Genomic DNA, 21,396 nt, shown 5'->3' on the forward strand with positions numbered 1-21,396 from the left:
AGAGGGGAAAACATACTGGACCTGATCATCACCAACATGGGGCTCTATGCTCCAGAGCAGAAGTGTATCCCTCACTGGTAAGATCAGACCATAAACTAATCTCACTGGATATTCACATCCCGACCCCAACCCCTGCCCAGAAAACCACAGTGAAAAACTTCTCTAAAGTAAATTTCACACTCCTCAAAACCAAGGTGGAATCCTTCAAAGCCCCCGGGCCTGTGGAAAATACAGCCCAGACCGCAGAATCCTTTATAAATGCATTCTATGAACACCTTCAGGAATGCATGGATCATGCAATCCCAGATAAAACCAAGACCCAATCCTCCAAAGGCAGGCGTCCTGTCTGGTGGACCCCAGCCATAAACAAACTATACAATAGAAGGAAGAAGCTACTACATGATAGAGCAAAATCCCAAAAAGGGAAGGCATCTCTGATCAGTATTAGCAAAAAACTATGGGCACTCATAAAATTGTCTAAGGCCAGCTTCGAGAGAAAAATTGCACAGGACACTAAGGATAATCACAAGGCTTTCTTTAGTTATGTTAGGAAGCTGGGTGGGAATTCCCAGATATGCTCAGAATTAGTCCAAAATGACAAAAAATACACCGAACCCACAGACACTGCCAACATCCTAGCAGACAGGTTCAGCACAAACTTCTCCCCCCCTCCCCACCAAAAGGACAAATATCTATCCCAGCAGAGTGCTGCCCCCCTGACATCTCAGATGCTCAGGTAAGAGCTGCCCTCTCCAAAGCAAAAAACGAGCATCAATGGGACCAGACAGTGTCCCGGGCTGCATCCTACATGAACTCCAAGAAGAGCTAAACCCAAACATAAAACTACTGTTCAATCTCAGCCTTACTACAGGATATGTACCTAAAGAGTGGCGTACAGCAACAGTGGTCCCTCTCCATAAAGGTGGTGCCTCAACGAATCCTGGAAACTATCGCCCCATACGCCTGACTAGCTTGGTCTGCAAAGCTATGTAAAGGATCATCATGGACCTCATAAATAAAGATATTGGGGACCTACAGACACTGGATCCTACCCAGTTCGTCTTTGTTAAGGGCAGATCCTGCCTCTTAAACCTGGTTGATTTCTTTGAAACAGTCACCAAGGCCATTGACGAGGGGAAGGTGGTCCACACAGCCTACCTGGACCTCGCAAAAGCCTTCGATACAATACCCGACTCGGGCATTATAGATAAGCTCACCAGCTTAAATATAAACCCTATGTCACTAGATGGGTTGCAAACTGGCTCAAGGACAGAACCCACATGGTTAGAATTGCTGGAGCCATGTCAGACTCCAAACCAGTTACAAGTGGCGTCCCACAAGGCTCAGTTCTGGGACCTCTCTTGTTCGGTATATATTTCTTGGAGGTACAGGCCAACACGGAAGGACTGTGGCTGACCAAGTTCACAGATGACTGCAAACTAGGCACCATAATCGACTCTCCAGCCGACACAAGCATCCTACCAAAGGGCCTCATAGAAACAGACAACTGGTACCAGAGCCATGGCCTCAAGCTAAATGCCAAAAAGTGTGTAGTCATCCCCTTTGGCAAAAACAAAGTGCCCACAAATTACCACATAGGTGGTAATCCATTATGTACGGAAGAAGTAATTAGGGACCTGGGGACCCAAGTTGATAGCAATCTCTCATTTGAAAACCACGTGGCCAAAGTGGTTAGAAAAACATTTTATATAGCCCACCTAATCATGAAGGGATTCACATCTAGATCAGGGGAGGTCATCGTGCCTCTTTGCTCATCCCTCATCAGGCCCATAATTAAGTACAATTCCCCTTTTGGGATGTACCTTACCAGACACCTGCAGCAACTGGAAAGACCCCAAAAGTACCTCACCAAGAGGATCAAAGGGCTCAAACAGATGCCATATGCTGCCCGGTTAAAGAACCTCCAGCTCTACTCAGTGGCATACCGCCTGCTCAGAGGCGATCTGTGCCTGACGTATAAAGCCATGTCCAACCTGGAATTAATGGACATGCTGCACCTCAGAAAATCCAAATCCCATCGAGCTACGCACTCGAGAGACTTGAACTTCAGCACTGAAATAAATAGGACATGCTGGAGGGACAGATTCATAACCCAGAAGCTCCCTTCACTCTGGAATAGAATCCCAGTCCAGGTTAGGCAGAGTCCCTCATTGACTCTCTTCCAGAGGAATCTTGATGAGTGGATGGGAGATCGTAGGTTTACCCCAGGTATCACTTCTGTGTCACTGTTAGACAGAGGCACAGTATACTAACCTCGGAAAAGGGCATAGCAAAATTAATTTAAAATGGGTGGTGAAAACCAAACACACTCTGGCTAGGCTTATAAATGCCCTAGGGCAAATAGCCTAGTATGAACCTATGAACCTATGAACTTGTTCCTATGGTGTACAGCTGCATCTATGCACACAATTTCATTGAAAATGCATTTAATTATATTTTGCACAAGATTTTGTTTATGTACAAACTCTCAATTTTATTCTCTTAATCTACTAAGATAGGTTTATTAAAAACAAAAATTTACCTTGGGTCCTGGTTTTCCAGCAAGACCAATAATACCCTAGTGTTGAAACAAAAAAAAAGTTAATAAACAATTTAAAATGTATAGCATTTATACTTCTGAATAGAGCAATGTGCTATGCAAACAATCTTTTTAGCTGAAATCCTTTTTAAATGTATTACAGTTATTATGTCATAGGAGAGTAGAAGATAACTGACGCTCGAGGAAGGTGAGGTACTTTGTGAGTTGAAAGGAACAATGGTCATATAAACCAGATTTCAGAACACAAAACCATAACAGAAACACATCTGTGATGTTGATTGAACTATTAACAGCTTGTTTGTACAGACATCCATCTCAAATATAAATATTTCAAATAAACTACAGAGCAAACTTCAATGCCATAGCAGTATTTGCTGAAAAATCAGACATACCACTTAACATTCAGCTTTGAAATCCTTAATTTCTGCTGCTAACGCAGTGTGAGCAGAGGCATGATATCTTGCATGGGGCAGCAGTAGTCCCTAAGTGCACAAAATGGCAACATTTTGCTAACAGTTCAATCAGCCGAACTTCCAACACTGGTTCTTAGCAAAGCCACAGTTTAAAGAACATGGATGAGTTTACCTCATGTTAACAAAACTTCAAAGCATTTAGTATTGTCACAATCAAGCTAATGTATGACCCTCCTTAAAAGAAAAGGAGCCTGATGTTTACACACAAGTGTAAACATGGAATCATTTTTTTTTTATTTTACTTAAAATGTATTTACTTAACACATTCAAATCCCATACAGGAGGCATTTTACAATAAAGTAACAAGGTCTGAAGAAATGTATATAAATGGCAAATAAAACAGTTTAAAAAATTGGAGTAAGTGAATGAATGAATAAATGAAAAAACAAATACATACATATATAACATCAATAATAAAACATTGTAAAAGTTAAAATCAAATTACCCCCCAAATGGATTTAAATAGGATAATCAAGGCAGATGGTTTAAAATAGTGTCAGTGATTACTGTGCTGATAGCAAAAAAAAAAAAAAAAAAAACTAATTAAAAATAAATAAATACAAACATAAATAAATAAATTAAATACAATTAAAATTTTACTTTTTTGTGGAAATCCCCATGGAGGGTGCTTTGCCTTCATGTATCCCTAAGCAAAGCATAATATAATCAACTACACCTTAGAGTAATGGCAAATTTTCACCACAGGGATTTCTTTCAATGAAATTGTATTTTGGTCAAGGCTGTAATTTAAGAACGTCCAGTCTTTCAACACTCACAAACAACAAAAATCTGTAACTTCTGGACTGTCAGTGATTGGGCAAATACGTAGGGCTTATAAATGAAACCACTATGGCTGCAAATAAGACACTGTGCTTGGATATCTCAGTTTCCTGTCAGGCAATGGGAGGGTTTCAATTTCGGATCAGGTCCAGAGGGTCAGAAGTGACTCCTGGCATCCAGGATCAAGATGAGTTTCTAATGGTAGTCAATGATCAGTCTGGAGGAGCCAAAATAATTAAAAAAATGTTTTTTTTTAAAGATATCATGGCTTTTTGTGTGGAAGACAATCTTCCTCAGCTACTTCACACTATACCTTAATATCCTTGTGATTGAAACCATAGATGTTCATTGTGTTTCACTGTTGCAGTCCTAACCAATGGGTTATCCGGCTCCCGGTAGCCCTCGATCAGCCAGAATACCAAAGGTAAGTAAATATGACGTCGGCTGTCGTAGGTTGTAAAGGACGTCAGGATGTCTGATACAAAGGGAGGCAGCCAACGTCACTTCCTCAGTCTTCTTTGCTACGGAGCCTGAAGCAGAAGCATTTCTTGCACAAGTGCCGGTCGGCAGTTTACCTTTTTTCGTTTTCGACTACAAAGTTGAAGTCTACTACAGCTAAGTACCCCGTTGGGGATCATCTTTTCTTGCCTTATCAAATGTCAGAAAAGGTTAATAATTGTCTTACCTGTGGAAAGCAGATTCCCCATAGAGATTTTTATTCCCATTGTATTATTTGTCTAGGCCTTGACCATGGCGTTCCTAATTTTAATCTCTGTGCCCTCTTTAATCCATGTACTATTCGTCGTCGGGCTAAGCTTTTAGCTAAACATTTTGGAGTTTGGCCTAAGTTTATCGGTATGGCATTCACTGTTCTTCAGGCTTCGGATATACCCAAGAAAAGTAAGGATAAGGACCGTGACAGGCTTCAGAACATTAGGTCCTCAGATGATGTTAAGATGGTCGTCATTCATGCGGTAGCGAGTGAGGCGCCTTTGCAGCCCCTGCAGTCCACGGATTTGCAACTGCAGGCCTTGGTTGAGACCATTTTAGAGTCCCCCCAGGCCTCTGGCCTCCATTTTGCCTTCTGACCTCTCGCCTGTCACCTCTTCAGTCGGAGTCGCTAAGCTGATGCTGGTATCTGAGGCCTCCGTTCTTCATTCAGACAGCAAGCTCTTACCGACGACCTCTACTGCAACTTTGGCGGTTGCCAGGCCCTGCGAGTCCTTTAGACTTGCAGGTAAATCTTCCAGTCGTAAGCCTGTGAAAAAGCAGGCTCCAGTTTCTTCTCATTCCCCTCAATCCCAGATGGTTAAAAAGGCTAATGATCTTTTGACCCTTATTAGAGGTTCTCAGCCTCCTCCTTCTAAAAGGAGCAGGATGTTTCTCCTGAGGCTTTATCTTTTTCTGGCTCTGATTCTTTTAGCATTTCTGCTGATGAAGAGGAAGTGTCTCAGGCTTTTTCTCCTCTTGAGGATTCAGATGCAGAGGAATCCATCCCTTCTGCTTCTCCCCCATAGGATTTCTCTTTTGGTGGTACTTTGAATACTCTCAGGGAGCATTTTAAATGGGAAAGTCAGGATTACCCCCAATCTGAGAAAAGGATTTCGGAGTTTTTGGATTTACCTCAGCATAAGCCTCTGGCTATTCCCCCAGTGTTGGAAGTGGTTGATGATGTTTTTCTGGAAAATTCCTTAACTTCAAGTTGGGTTCCTCCTGCTCCCAGGAAACCGGACAGGTACTATAGAATCCCTGATTCTCATTTGTTTCTTTTCAGGAATCCGTTGGCTGATCCAGAGGTTATTTCTCAAGGCCCTAAAGGAGTTAAGGCCACTGTTACTAAAAATCCTGTTCCTTCTGACAGGGAATCTAGGAACCTAGACAGGTGGGGTAAAAAAGTTTATACATCTGCCACTCTTGCTATTAGTTCTACTAATTGTCTTTTTCACATGCTGAAATTCCAGCAGCACACCTTGGAGGCTATTAAGTCTAGGATAGCAAGTGTGCTTCTTTTGGAGGAGAGTAAGGATATGCAGGATTTGTGGTATTCTGCCAGTCTTGTCAATAAACATTCTTTACATTGTGGTTTTGACATTCTAGAAGCCTCCTGCAGGGCTACATCTACTGGATCTGTTATTAGAAGACATGCTTGGCTCAGGGAACAGATCCTTCCAGAGCCTGTCGAGGCTAAGCTGTTAGACGTACCTTTGCATAAGGACAGTCTTTTTGGCAGCAAAGTGGAGGAAGTGCTCAAGAAGATGGAGAACAAGGCCAAGTCTATGCAAACTGTTAAGGATTTTCTGCAAGTTCAACCTCCTCACTTTAGCAGGAATTACCCGTCTAAGAGATGGACATTTCCTAATACCAGCAGACAGAACTGTTCAAGGACTAGAGGTTACAAATCTTCTAGGGGGCAGGCGTCTACCCCTCAAAAGTCTAAGCACTGGCAGGCTTTCACTTTCAAGGTGAAAGTTCTAAGCCTGCATCTCAATCAAAACATTCTCAATGACTTTATCCAACTTCTGCCTGTTCTTGCCTGCCTGGAGAGTCCTTTAGGGGGAAGGTTGGCCCTTTTTGTAAATGTCTGAGCCCCTATCATGGACGACAGAAGGGTACTCAGAACTGTATCCCTAAGCCACAAGTTTTCTTTCCACACCTTTCCAGATCCCAAAAAATTCCCGGACACTCCTCCAAACCAAAGGGCAGAAGCAGAAAAACAAGTTTTGTCTCTGTTTATTCTGGGAGTAATAGAATCAGTTCCTGCTTAGCAGGTAGGCCAGGGTTTCTATTCCAGACTTTTCCTAGTTCCAAAAAAAGAAGGCACCTGGCATCCTATCCTAGATCTGTCCATTCTGAACTCTTTCTTGGTAATTCCAAAGTTCAAAATGCTCACTCTGCATCAGTTGCTGCCAATGTTAGAAAAGGATTCCTGGGTAGTAACTTTGGATTTCAAAGAAGCTTATCTGCACATCCCTATCAGGGAAAGTTGCAGGAAATACCTTTGTTTCAGGGTGGGCAAGCAACATTATCAATTCTCTGCACTGCCTTTGGCTTATCTACTGCTTCCAGAGTTTTCACAAAGTGCCTGGCTCCAGTCATTGCTTTTTGCAGGCAGAAGGAAATTCAGATTTATCCATACTTGGATGACTGTCTGATTCAAGCGAATTCTCAGGAACATCTGTTAAAGGACTCTTCTCTCTTCCCTGGTCTACACTCTCAACGAAGGAAAATCAAAAATGGTGCCATCCAAGAAGATAATAGTCCTGGGAGTCAGTCTGAACACAGCCACCCAGATGATATATCTCACCCAGAAGAAGCAGACAACTTTCAATTTACTTCAAGGACTTGGCAAGCCTGTCCCAGCTCTCTTTAAGGAAATACCTGCAAGCTCTGGGGATATATGGCCTCTTGCATTCTCAAGATTCCATATGCAAGGCTGCATATGAGGAAATTGCAATGGTACCTCAAGAACATTTGGTGTCAACACATACAGGACCTGGATATGATGATTCCTCTGCTTCCATATCTGCAGACAGGGTTTCTATGGTGGGCAGCAGCCCGTCTACAAAACAAAGTCATGCCTTTTCACCCACCTCCTGCCACTCAAGTTCTTACTACAGATGCATCGGACTACACCTGGGGGGCACACCTGGATGGCAGATGCATACATGGACGTTGGAACGCCCAGCAGGTGCACCTGCACATAAATCTAAAAGAGTTGATAGCAGTCCAGCAGGCTTTGCTAGCTTTCAAGCATCTTCTTTCTCCAGGGACCCTGCTCATCAGGACAGACAACACCACAGTCATGTGGTACATCAACAAGCAGGGGAGGGACTCATTCTTATCCCCTGTGCAGACAGAGCATGATTCTTTGGTCCATTGCAGCATCCCTGGGCCTGCATCTCCTCGCTCAATTTCTTCCAGGAAGGCTCAATGTTTTGGCAGACCAGTTGGGCAGACAAACCCTGGATCCTCACGAGTGGCAGCTGAACAGAGCAGTCTTTTACAACATCATTCAGCGTTGGGGCACACCACAGGTGGATCTTTTCTCCTCCCCAGACAACCATCTTCTACCTCTCTTTTGCACCAGACAGCATCACAGCAGAGCCTGGAGAGTGGATGCTCTGTCCTTCCCTTGGATGCTGCTGTCAGATTATGCCTTCACTCCTCTTCCTCTTCTTCCCAGAGTTATTACTGAAGATCATGGAGGAACGACCAAGCACTATTCTCATAGCTCCGGACTAGCCCAGACAGCACTGGTATCCACTGCTTCGCAGTCTCTCCCACCTTCCTCCATGGCATCTTCCTCTGAAGCCAGATCTTTTGGTTCAGGAAGGGGGAAACATTCAACATCCATCTTCAGTCTCTACATTTGGCAGCATGGTTCATTCTATGACTCCTCCCTTTTCTTCTTCCCTTTTCCAGCAGGTGGTTGACATGCTGGGGGAGGCCAGGAGGCCTAGCACTAGGAAGTCCTTCGCTGGCAAATGGGAAAGATTCATTCAATGGATGCAGGCTAGAGGGAAATCTTCTTCTCGGCCTACCCTTCCTCTGATCCTGGAATACCTGGCTGATTTGCTTCAGGGTGGTCTTTCTTTTTCCTCTATCAAGATCCATGCTTCAGCCATTTCTCCTCATTGTTCTTTTGAACAACCCATTTTCTCTCATCCCCTGATGAAAATGTTTCTCAGAGGTGCTTGCAACTTAAAACCTCCCAGAAGGGCACCTACTCCAGCCTGGGATCATAATTTTGTTTTAGAGTAACTCACTCTTCCTCCTTTTGAGCCAGCTCCCAATGCAGCTTTAAAGTTTCTCTCTTGGAAGACTGCCTTCCTCTTGGCTACAACTTCAGCAAGGAGGGTTTCGGAGCTGCAAGCTTTGATGGCTGTGGAGCCCTTTCTTATTTTCCATGCAGACAGGGTCTCTCTAAGAACCAACCCCTCCTGTATGCCTAAGGTGGTTTCTAGCCTGACTCTTAATCAATCCATACATCTTCCTACATTCTTTCCTAATCCTTGAAAAAAATGGAGGTGAAAGGATCTTGCATTCTCTTTATGTGCACAGACAGCTCAGGTTTTACCTGGACAGGACTAAGGACCTTTGGAAATCAGCACAGTTATTGGTCAGTTTTGCCCCTGGAGCCCAGGGCAAGGCTATTTCTAAGCAAACTATTTCTAAATGGATTGCACATTGTATCTCTTTTTGTTACTCCTTTCAACCCCAAGGGGTTAGGACCTACTCAACTAGAGCAGCTTTCACTTCTGCAGCCTCTTTAAGGGGTGTACCTACTAAAGACATTTTGGAGGCTGCCACATGGTCTTCTGTTCACACTTTCACAGAGCATTATAATTTGCCTTTGTTTTCTAGAGGTCAGGGCAGGGTTTGCCACTGCTGTTCAGCAGGGCATTATCTCTAATCCTTGATTCTGTTGGTTCCTCCTCCCTTTTCTCTGGGCTTTGGTAATCACTCCATTGGTCAGGACTGCAACAGTGAAACACAATGAACATAGTACAGTTGTGTACACTTACCATAAATGTAGATGTTCGAGTGTATTCACTGTTGCAGTCCTGGTTTCCCTCCCTCCTTCCCCCCTTTTAGGACCTCTCCTGTTCTCTTTTCTAAAGTTACAGGCTAAATTTGGTATTATTTGCCAAAATTGCTTTTGGTTTAAGCCTTGTTTTCTGTGGGCTTCTGACTGTTTTGGCAAGAAAGACTGAGGAAGTGACGTCGGCTGCCTCCCTTTGTATCGGACGTCCTGACGTCCTTTACAACCGATGACAGCCAATGTCATATTTACTTACCTTTGGTATTCTGGCCGATTGAGGGCTACTGGGAGCCGGATAACCCATTGGTTAGGACTGCAACAGTGAATACACTCGAACATCTACATTTATGGTAAGTGTACACAACTGTACTTTTCACATAAAGTGTGATAAGCAATATATATGAGTCAGTTTAACTGATTTACATATTCTAGCTCAAGAATCCATTTTAAATGAAGTCCAATAAGGAAACTTTTATGAGAAACTAATTCAGTGAAAAATCACTGTGATAAATAAAACTGTTCTTGCAGATGGAAAGTCTACGGTATCACCCCCCCCCCCCACACACACACACACACATACTCACAATTTATGCTAATGTTGAGACTGTACAACAACAGGGATAAAGAAAAACTTCCTTAATTCCACTACTCACTAATCTCTCTAACATAAATACTAATTCATGACAGACCTTTCCTATTTCGGTGAACAATAACATGGAACCACATGACTTATGAAGGTGATCCATGTAAATGTATGGGAAATACTTGGGTATAGTCGATATTTTGTTGCATCTTCCTGGATCTGAATATGAGGGCCATTACTGCAGAGAAGGGGCTGGATGCTATGTCTTTTGAGCACTGTTGTAAGTGTCTTTGTTTATGTCCATGTTTATCGTTAAAATGGATGTGACTGCTGCTAATATTGATATTCTGCATCATGGTCAGTCAGACACAATTTTCTCTTTAAAGAAATAAAATGAAGCAGTGAAAGAGCAAGTTGGTAATCTTCAGATGAAACTGGCAAAGTTTACTTCAAAGTTTGGTGAAACAAAAGATAAGGTATGAAAGAAAAATGCAATTGTGTGACTGGAGCTCTGGAGATGGAAGAAGAGTTGGTTTGTACAAATTATATTGAGGACAGGCTATTTGAGTGGCCTAGTTACCCAAGGAATTACACTGATTTGGAGAGACCTTGCTAAGTATGACCACTGGTATTAAAATTGGAATCTGACTGACATCAAAACTATTTTGTTGCGGTTGCAATCTTGATGGTTTTGTTCCATTATGGCAGTCAGACAAACCTGTTATCAAGGAAAGAAGACACAATATAACCAATGTAATTAGCACTTTAGAGGTACGGGATATAATGAAATACGAACTATCCAGGAATCTACTAAAATACATTTTATTAAAATGAATAAAAGAAAAAATAAATACTTAACTATTTCACTGCATTTTTCATCCTTAACCATACAACTTTATCAGACATCCCTCCACAAAAATTAAAAGCCCAATTTACTTAATAGAAAGTGTTCAATTAAATATGCAAATAACCATAAAAGATGTTCTACAAGCACCCTATTTAACTTGACTTTTTCCAAAAACATCAAAATACAAAAACCCAAATGCCAAACTCTAAAACAATTCCACACAGAAAACTAATCATCATATAAATATAATATTTACATTTTTTTTATAACATTTTCTATTTTTAGTAAGTTATGGTAATTCATCAAGTTGACCACTAGAGAGCAGCATAACATCATTCTCTCAGTTAAAAATTGTATTATTTTTAATTTATATTTATTTTTAACCCATATTTATTTCTATTCAGATAATATTTAAATGATACTTATATGATGATTTATCTAACTTTGCTAAAGGTGTTTTTTTTCCCTATTGAAGTGAATTTGCTTGCAAATGTAAAGCTGGTAGTGGACAAGGTATTTCAGTTTGCAGCTCAACATACAAACAGTGATATATCTCAGGACTACAGTCAAGGTAAGCAGAACTCTAAAATTCTAGCTCTACAAGATGCTTGCGATAGAAGAACAGACATGTGGACAAATGAACTATCCTCAGTGTTGTTTTTATGTCACTGATCTATAACAGTATATTGAAATGAACATTTACAAATGTTTAATCATTCCATTAGTGTACAAATGAAATTTGTTGCACTTTTACTTATATCACTGAAGAATAACACTAATTATGCAGCTTTTGGTAATTTTCTAATAGAAGAATACAATTTGAAAATTATTTCATACATTTTTAGACGCTTGAATTCTATCATTATGGTAGCAGTTTTTAATTTAGCTAATATTTAATTGGATGGAACTGAGTGGGTAAGTAATCAGATTATCTAAAGACATATGGGGTATTCATATCTACTTTAATTGTTATTCATATCTACTTTAATTGTTTTATGAGTATTAAAGAAGCTTTCTTTATTACTTGCTGATGGTAATGTTGGAGTGGACATGCATGTTGAGTTCAGTGTATGTAGAGAGGCTATGTCAGTGTAAAGTATTATCCTCCTGAGGAATACCTTCCTATTCTTGGGCTGATTGATCCAAAGACTCATTAAAACTCCCACCACATGCATTAAGAACTGCAGTAAAAAGGACCTGTTTCTGCTATGCAGTATTTTGCAATTCACAGACATATTTACTACAATGAGGAAAGACCTCACTACTGGCTAATCTGCATGTCTATGAAATGCTAACTACTATGGGTGCAGATCAGTACTTTCTAGCAGTAAGAAGTACATCATACCAGTAACAAAGAGGTAAACAGAACCACTCATAAAACAGCAAAACCCCTTGTGTAGTTCCACAGAGTCAAGTCAAATTCATACTTGAAATCCAGATCATTTGGACAGCTGAGTTTATTGACTAAATCACAAAAAATAAAAAGATTGTTAAGTGCTTTCGTCCCTCAACAAGTCTTTCTAGCAGTAAGCACCACCTGCCTCAATTACTCTCGCACACACAATAAAACATACATGCACACACACACCACATATCCTATTCTTGTCCTTTTTGTCAACATTCACAATGTCAACTTTTTCCCTGCCATGTTAATTCATGGTTGATCACAGTCACATTCTTTAATGGCAGACATTAGAGTTTCACACTTTGTATCATTCAGTAAATGCATGCTAGTGCCAAAGCTGTTATTCTAACAACTTTCAATGTTTGTAGGAGGAATAGTTCAAATCCCTTCAACAAGTTGTCCTAGCATTAATTTTTTTCTTAATGTCTTCTGCTATGAGGTTGTGACACATGTTTAAAATTTCCTACTGCAGTGGGTAAATGATGGTGTTTTGAGTGCCAAAGGTGCTGGGTTCAAACTCCTTCCCTTTTTCAATTATTTTTTTATTTGTATGATGTCCCTGGTATCTAGGTACGATGCAGAAGACTAGGATACTTTGACAGAATTAGGAAGGTACAGGGTTAGAATCCTTTTTAGTGCCTTTAAAGGTATGCAACTTATCCCTTGTCTCTAGTGATTCCTCACACAACATTTTCTGTTTTTTTTTTTTTTTAACAAATGCCTTTTAAGGCACACCATATAACATATGCCTGGTGTCGACCTTTTCCCCCTGACCCATGTGCTCTGTGTTATCCCTGTTATGTTAATGTGTCATTAAGGCACAAAATGCAAATGAGTTCTCCCTGCTGTCTCCTGTCCCCTCAACTGCGTTATGTGTAACTGTCATCAAGGCACTTTATGCCATGCAATCTCTAGTGTCTAGTGTTCCACTGACCCTATGTGCTGTTAATGCATGCTGCTTAAGAATTATCTGTAGTGCCTTGTGGTTCCTCCCACCATCTGAGCATGAGTTTAAAGAGATATCCCTAGTTACTAGTGGTTCTCCGAATCCTCAATCTCTACTGTGTTTAAGAACCACTCAGCGATGAGTTTAAAGAGATATCCCAATTACCTAATGGTTCTCCTCCTCCTCATCTCCACCGTGTTTAAGACCCACTCAAGCATGAGTTTAAAAAGATATCCCTATTAACTAATGGTTCTCTTCCTCCTCATCTCCACCATGTTTAAGAGCCACTCAGGCATGAGTTTAAAGAGATATCATTATTAACTAATGGTTCTCCTCCTCCTCATCTCCACCGTGTTTAAGAAACAATCAGGCACATGTTTAAACAGATATCCCTAGTAACTAATGGTTCTCCTACTCATCTCCGCCATGTTTAAGAACAACTCAGGCATGAGTTTTAAGAGATATCCCTAGTAACTAAGGGTTCTCCTCCTCCTCATCTCCACTGTGTTTAAGAACCCCTCAGGTACATGTTTAAAAAGATATCTCTATTAACTAATGGTTCTCCTCCTCCTCATCGACACTGTGTTTAAGAACCACACAGACACATATTTAAAGAGATATCTCTATTAACTAATGGTTCTCCTCCTCCTCATCGACACTGTGTTTAAGAACCACACAGACACATATTTAAAGAGATATCTCTATTAACTAATGGTTCTCCTCCTCCTCATCGACACTGTGTTTAAGAACCACACAGACACATATTTAAAGAGATATCCATAGTAACTAATGGTTCTCCTCCACCTCATCTCCACCGTTTTTAAGAGCCACTCTGCCATGAGTTTAAAGAGATATCCCTAGTAACTAATTGTTCTTCTCCTCCTCATCTCCACTGTGTTTAAGAACCACTCAGGCACCTGTTTAAAGAGATATCCCTAGTAACTAATTGTTCTTCTCCTCCTCATCTCCACTGTGTTTAAGAACCACTCAGGCACCTGTTTAAAGAGATATCCTAGTAACTAATTGTTCTTCTCCTCCTCATCTCCACTGTGTTTAAGAACCACTCAGGCACCTGTTTAAAGAGATATCCTAGTAACTAATTGTTCTTCTCCTCCTCATCTCCACTGTGTTTAAGAACCACTCAGGCACCTGTTTAAAGAGATATCCTAGTAACTAATTGTTCTTCTCCTCCTCATCTCCACTGTGTTTAAGAACCACTCAGGCACCTGTTTAAAGAGATATCCCTAGTAACTAATTGTTCTTCTCCTCCTCATCTCCACTGTGTTTAAGAACCACTCAGGCACCTGTTTAAAGAGATATCCCTAGTAACTAATTGTTCTTCTCCTCCTCATCTCCACTGTGTTTAAGAACCACTCAGGCACCTGTTTAAAGAGATATCCCTAGTAACTAATTGTTCTTCTCCTCCTCATCTCCACTGTGTTTAAGAACCACTCAGGCACCTGTTTAAAGAGATATCCCTAGTAACTAATTGTTCTTCTCCTCCTCATCTCCACTGTGTTTAAGAACCACTCAGGCACCTGTTTAAAGAGATATCCCTAGTAACTAATTGTTCTTCTCCTCCTCATCTCCACTGTGTTTAAGAACCACTCAGGCACCTGTTTAAAGAGATATCCCTAGTAACTAATTGTTCTTCTCCTCCTCATCTCCACTGTGTTTAAGAACCACTCAGGCACCTGTTTAAAGAGATATCCCTAGTAACTAATTGTTCTTCTCCTCCTCATCTCCACTGTGTTTAAGAACCACTCAGGCACCTGTTTAAAGAGATATCCCTAGTAACTAATTGTTCTTCTCCTCCTCATCTCCACTGTGTTTAAGAACCACTCAGGCACCTGTTTAAAGAGATATCCCTAGTAACTTTCTTTTACTGCTTTCACCTTTGTAAGTCCCTGGCTGCTGTCTGCTCTTGCCCTAGCGTCTTTACCTCTGTACCCAGCTCAACACTGTTTTGAACCTGCCCTAGCCACAACCTATCTGGTGACATAAGAACCTGTCCTAACTCCAGTGGCTGCATCTGCTTGACTCCTTTTCTTTGCACTCCCCATCAAGGAAGGAAGAAATACCCAGCTCAACACTGTTTTGAACCTGCCCTAGCCACAACCTATCTGGTGACATAAGAACCTGTCCTAACTCCAGTGGCTGCATCTGCTTGACTCCTTTTCTTTGCACCCCCCATCAAGGAAGGAAGAAATACACAGCTCAACACTGTTTTGAACCTGCCCTAGCCACAACCTACCTGGTGACATAAGAACCTGTCCTAACTCCAGTGGCTGCATCTGCTTGACTCCTTTTCTTTACACCCCCCATCAAGGAAGGAAGAAATACCCAGCTCAACACTGTTTTGAACCTGCCCTAGCCACAACCTATCTGGTGACATAAGAACCTGTCCTAACTCCAGTGGCTTCATCTACTTGACTCCTTTTCTTTGCACCCCTCATCAAGGAAGGAAGAAAGTAGGTTATGGACTTAGTCCCGTTTGTACAGTAGGCCTCTGTCAACTATTTTTACCAGGGTTCTAAAGTTCGCTTTGAGTTTGAGCAACCAGCAGCCTTTACCCCACCTTTACAGCTACTCAACAGCCAATTCACCTCCTCACTTACAATAATCTTCCATAGCTCTTCTCCAGTTAGCTCTCCCATTCACTCTCTGCAATTATTAGTTTGTCAACTAGGTGGCACCCTTATCCTTTCCCTTTTTCACTGCTTCTCTCTCTCTCTCTCTCTCTCTCTCTCTCTGTCCCACCTCTGTAATTATAGTATATTTCCTCTTATCTCCCTTCATCCGCATCCTATCCAGTACCTACTGCCTTTCTCCCTGTTTTACTCCTGCAACTGTACTATACTTTTCTATTTCTTGACCTGCTCCTCCTCCTATTCACCTTGTGGTGAAACAGTAATTTACCCTCCTCTATTTTACAATCGTTAGATTTCTGTGTCAATCTTGACCTTTCCTACTCATGTTCTACCTCACTTACCTATAGTTACCTGCATTTCTGATAGTCTCTTCTCCAGCTTCTCCTTCAATTGTCTCTTACATTTCAACCTCTCATCTTGACACTACCCCTTTTCTACTCTGTATTCCCTGTCTTATCCTATCTCTCCTGATTTACTTCCCATCTCTACCTCCAGTTTTTGGTATAGTCATATTCCACTCCAGGTCTGCCTATCTTTAGCCTAACTCTAGCTCCGCCCACCTACATCTGTTGTACACTCCCTCTCTTCCCATGCTGCCTTTAGTCCTCTGAGAAGTTACTTTTAGCCCCTGTCCTGAAATACACCATTCTTTTACTGATTTCACCTTTGTAAGTCCCTGGCTGCTGTCCGCTCTTGCCCTAGCATCTTTACCTCTGGTAAGTAGAGTCAGTGGTTTCTGGGATACTTTGGATGCTTGCTCGATGAACTGAATGCTTATTAGACTGTGGCAGTATTTATTGTGGATGGAATGTTTTTAGTAAAATTAACACTGTGATACAACGTTTTTGTTTGTTGCTAGATGGATTGTTCCCTCGCTCTGTAAAGGTTATTTAACAAATTGCCTTGCTGTTCCTGTTTTAATATTTGAGAGATCGTAATACATTACATTATGGCCAGCATGCTTTCCTCACGCTCAGCTACTGACACAATTACTGTATCTTAAGTTACCGCTATTTCATCAGCAGTGATGGTGATTGTGTTGTGACCCATGTAATGTCTATAGTAGAAGTTATCTCCTAGCCCCGTATCCACTAACCTAATTGTAATACCTGGAGACTACTTGCCTCAGACTGAAGCTGCTCAGAACATTGTTGTCCGTTTACCTAGCGTGCTTGTTTGAGCCGATTATCTGCGGAGGCGACAACCTGAATGCCTAGTGATAGTGGCTGCGTCTCCTTCTGTTAATAGCACGGAATACTTATTCTGATAGTGTACAAGTTATATGATGGTGGTCTGTCCTACTTTATGTCTGTAATGTGTTCGTAGCCTACACGGCAATTTGATACTGCGCCACCCACGTAGAGCTTGTCTATTCAATCTGTTCGGTTATTTTTTTCACTACCTAGTCAATTGAATGCGAACCTCGCTCCTGCAATTGTACTACTCCTATGAAGGTGCATTGTCCAAATTGAGCTTTAGAGCTATTCTAGCCAAAACGGCTATTCATAAGCACGTCACGTTCATGGAGCCAACCTGAATGCTTAAGAAACCCCTACTACTTTGTCCTAATTAAGCGCTTTAGCGCTATTTTAGCCGAAACGGCTATTTATAGCTACACCACTCTCGTGGAGCTAACCTGACTGTTTAAGAAACCCCTACTACCTGAATGCTTAAGAAACTATGCTATACTTGCCCACATTAAGCGTTTTAACGCTATTTTAGCCAATTTGGCTATTTATAACTACGCCACTCTAGTGGAGCTAACTAAACTGCGTAGAAAACCCCTACTACCTGTTGACAGCCTTGTGCGGCTAGATGATAACGTGCCTCATATTTCCATTGTACCTGCATTCTTGGTTACTGCATTAATTTTAGTAAATGTTTGAACTGCTTTAATGAAGACCTTACTCACTTAATTTTAGTTCTATTACACCTAGATTGCATGTTAAACTCATGCTTTAACTGCCACATGAATTGCATTTATATTCATTATTTTACTCTTGCTTATAATGCCTAGAAGAATTGCATATACATTTATTAGTAACTATGACTGAATGTAAATGTTTTATTTTACTATTACTGAATTTATAGCCCTGATACCTGTGCTAACTCTGTTCTATCCTCTTCATTTGTCTCCCTTTCTCCCCAAAGTACCCAGCTCAACACTGTTTTGAACCTGCCCTAGCCACAACCTATCTGGTGACATAAGAACCTGTCCTAACTCCAGTGGCTGCATCTGCTTGACTCCTTTTCTTTGCACCCCCCATCAAGGAAGGAAGAAAGGTTATGGACTTAGTCCCGTTTGTACAGTAGGCCTCTGTCAACTATTTTTACCTGGGTTCTAAAGTTCGCTTTGAGTTTGAGCAACCAGCAGCCTTTACCCTACCTTTCCAGCTACCCAACAGCCAATTCACCTCCTCACTTACAATAATCTTCCATGGCTCTTCTCCAGTTAGCTCTCCCATTCACTCTCTGCAATTATTAGTTTGTCCACTAGGTGGCACCCTTATCCTTTCCCTTTTTCACTGCTTCTCTCTCTCTCTCTCTCTCTCGCTCTGTCCCACCTCTGTAATTATAGTATATTTCCTCTTATCTCCCTTCATCTGCATCCTATCCAGTACCTACTGCCTTTCTCCCTGTTTTACTCCTGCAACTGTACTATACTTTTCTAATTCTTGACCTGCTCCTCCTCCTATTCACCTTGTGGTGAAACAGTAATTTACCCTCCTCTATTTTACGTTCGTTAGATTTCTGTGTCAATCTTGACCTTTCCTACTCATGTTCTACCTCACTTACCTATAGTTACCTGCATTTCTGATAGTCTCTTCTCCAGCTTCTCCTTCAATTGTCTCTACCCGCTCCATTCGCCCTACGGGCTCACTCCGCTCCCCTACCCTACCCCAATTTCCACCCACCCCCTGGGGTCCTACACTTATACTTCCCTAACCACACCCTCTCTCTCTTCCATCCAATCCCATACTTCACCCTACCCCACATACTTTAACCACACCCCTACCCTCTTACAATCACTCACAATAATCCACTCCTTAGGGTACCTCTACCATATCCTCCTACTCTTAACTCATACATCTTAGTGCCCCCTCTCTTCTCTTCTTGTATTCCTTTATCTTCCTCTCCTCCACATCTTACTCCTTCTTTTTATCCCTACACCTAAGTTCTTATTTTTTTTTCCTCTAAGATGCCTCTCCCTAATCTAGCCAAGCCAACACTTATAGTTATACTCTTAACTACCCTCTTCTCAGCCTACCTTCTGACCTCCTTTGAAAAACTGCACTATTTCCAGCTTAACCATTCCCAACTACAATTTATACATACATATCCCCAAGTAGACATTCTAACATAACTTCCACTCCCAGTTATCTACTACCTAAATACCACAGACTCTCCTACATTAAACATGACCTACCCTCAGAAAAAAAATTGAAAATTCTAACTTACCTTAGAAACAATTCAGTAACAAAACTAAATAATCCCACCTTAAAAGATGGAGACATCCACCCCAACCCTGGCCCTACCAACCCTACTAACCAAACTACTCACCCTAGACTCAATAGCTCTCTCCTAATAGGGAATCTGAATATCCACAGCATCAATAATAAAGTACCTCACCTTCATGCCCTCCTAGACATTCACTCCTTTGATATCCTCTGCCTCACTGAGACTTGGTTGAAACCAGAAACGAAAGACAATGAAATTATTCCCCAAGGCTATAATATAGTGAGACTAGACCGAACAAAATGTAAAGGTGGTGGAGTAGCCATTCTATTTAAAAATGGACTTCACATCTCTACCCTACCATCTTATCCAACCCACGATAGCAGAGAAGTCCTCATAACTAAGCTCCAAATCAACGCTAACAAATCTTTATACATTATCTGTATTTACATACCACCTGGCAATAATATAACTACATTAGAGGCTTTTCTTAGCAGGGTGTCTTCTACTTACCCCCAAGAAACAATAATACTAGGCGACTTTAACACTGTCTGGAAAAGTGTTAATGCTGACAACCCTACCTCAAATATCAACCTCCATGGCTTTACCCAAACCATAGCATCTACAACAAGAATTAACAAACCTAATAAAAAAGAGAGTACCTTAGACTGGATACTCATTAACAAAGTGAAACAAACCTACAAAGTAGGAACCCTGCCAGATGATGTAAGTGATCATTTGTTGACCTACATCACATGAGAAAATTAAGACTTTCCAACCCCCCATCCACCTTTAGGATAGCACGCTCTACCAAACACTTTAACGCATAATTATTTCAAACTGAGCTCAGAGCATGCAACTGGAACCCTTTAAAATCCCTTCCACTTGAAGAGGCTGTAAAGTATTTTAACACTACTTTCTTATCTATCCTTGATAAGCATGCTCCTAAACGTTCCATCAGAATGAAGTCCAACACAGCCCCATGGCTCTCGAATGAAACTAGAAATCAAATTCTACTTAGGAACAAAGTCTGGGCCAAATGGAGATCTAATAGAAATAGCTCTGATCATCTCCATTGTAGGCAGCTTAGAAATAGTACAAAAAAGGCAATACTTACTGACAAAAAAACTACTACTTTAAACTTCAACAAACTCATCAAAATAATCCACAAAAGTTCTGGTCTTGCATAAATAAGCTCCTTTCCCCAGGTAACTCCCGAACACCCACCCCACTTGATGCAGATCCAAATACTCCCCATCAAACTGCCAATACCTTTAACTCTTTCTTCACTGAGACTATACAATCTCTAGCTAGGCAACTTATCTCTGATAACTCCAGCCTTCCCATCAACTTACGACACTCTTCCTCTAAATTCAAACTACAACCCATTTCTACTTCTCTCATCTATAAATTTATTCATAAACTCAAGCCATGAACTCCATCTGCTGACGAACTTCCTTCCCAATATCTCCAAAAAGCAGCCAAAGTAATTGCCTACCCTATATCTATACTTATAAATAGGACAATCCAAGAAGGAACCATCCCAGATATCTGGAAAATCTCCCATAAAGGTGGGAACTCCAATGATTACACTATCGGCCAATTGCTCTTTTATCACCCTTAGCAAAAATTATGGAGAAATGCATTCACCAACAACTTTTACATCATCTCTCTCTACATACCTTAATAGCAAGCTGTCAACATGGCTTTAGGCCATCACATAGTGCCACCACTGCCCTCCTATCCTTTACAGAGACCATCAATAGTAACCGCAACAAAAACATCCTCTCATCTGCACTCTTCATTGACCTCTCTAAAGCCTTCGACATGGTTAACCATACCCTCCTAATTAATATTCTTGAATCTCTTTCCTTTGATTCTCTGGCCATTAAATGGTTTAGATCATACCTCAGCAATAGGCAACAGGCAGTTCTCTGGGAAAATCAAATTTCTTCCTTTTTACCTGTCACCATCGGGGTCCCTCAGGGCTCCATTCTTTGACCACTTCTTTTTTCCCTTATTTATTAATGATCTCCATGTAGCAATTCCTCAAGCCACCTGTATTCAATATGTAGATGACTCCACACTAATATGCTCAGCAACCTCTCCAACTGAACTATACTCTCTTACTCAAAATGTTTTCAATACTGTAG

At 41.2% G+C, this 21,396-nt stretch overlaps 1 protein-coding gene across 3 annotated transcripts in view; it reads right to left on the reverse strand.

Moving 5' to 3' along the window:
• The window catches only part of LOC122807296 (collagen alpha-1(VII) chain-like), a gene marked incomplete at its 5' end in the record, with an annotated part of 1,562,855 nt that overhangs the window by 1,122,703 nt on the left and 418,756 nt on the right, over window positions 1–21,396 (reverse strand). For all 3 annotated transcript variants that reach the window (XM_044078425.1, XM_044078422.1, XM_044078423.1), the window contains 1 exon segment: window positions 2,543–2,578. In XM_044078425.1, the coding sequence (XP_043934360.1) occupies window positions 2,543–2,578 (36 nt within the window).

The sequence above is a fragment of the Protopterus annectens genome, chromosome 7.part0 (genome assembly GCF_019279795.1).
Source record: "Protopterus annectens isolate FY-2018-M chromosome 7.part0, PAN1.0, whole genome shotgun sequence".
In the NCBI taxonomy this organism is placed as follows: domain Eukaryota; kingdom Metazoa; phylum Chordata; order Ceratodontiformes; family Protopteridae; genus Protopterus; species Protopterus annectens.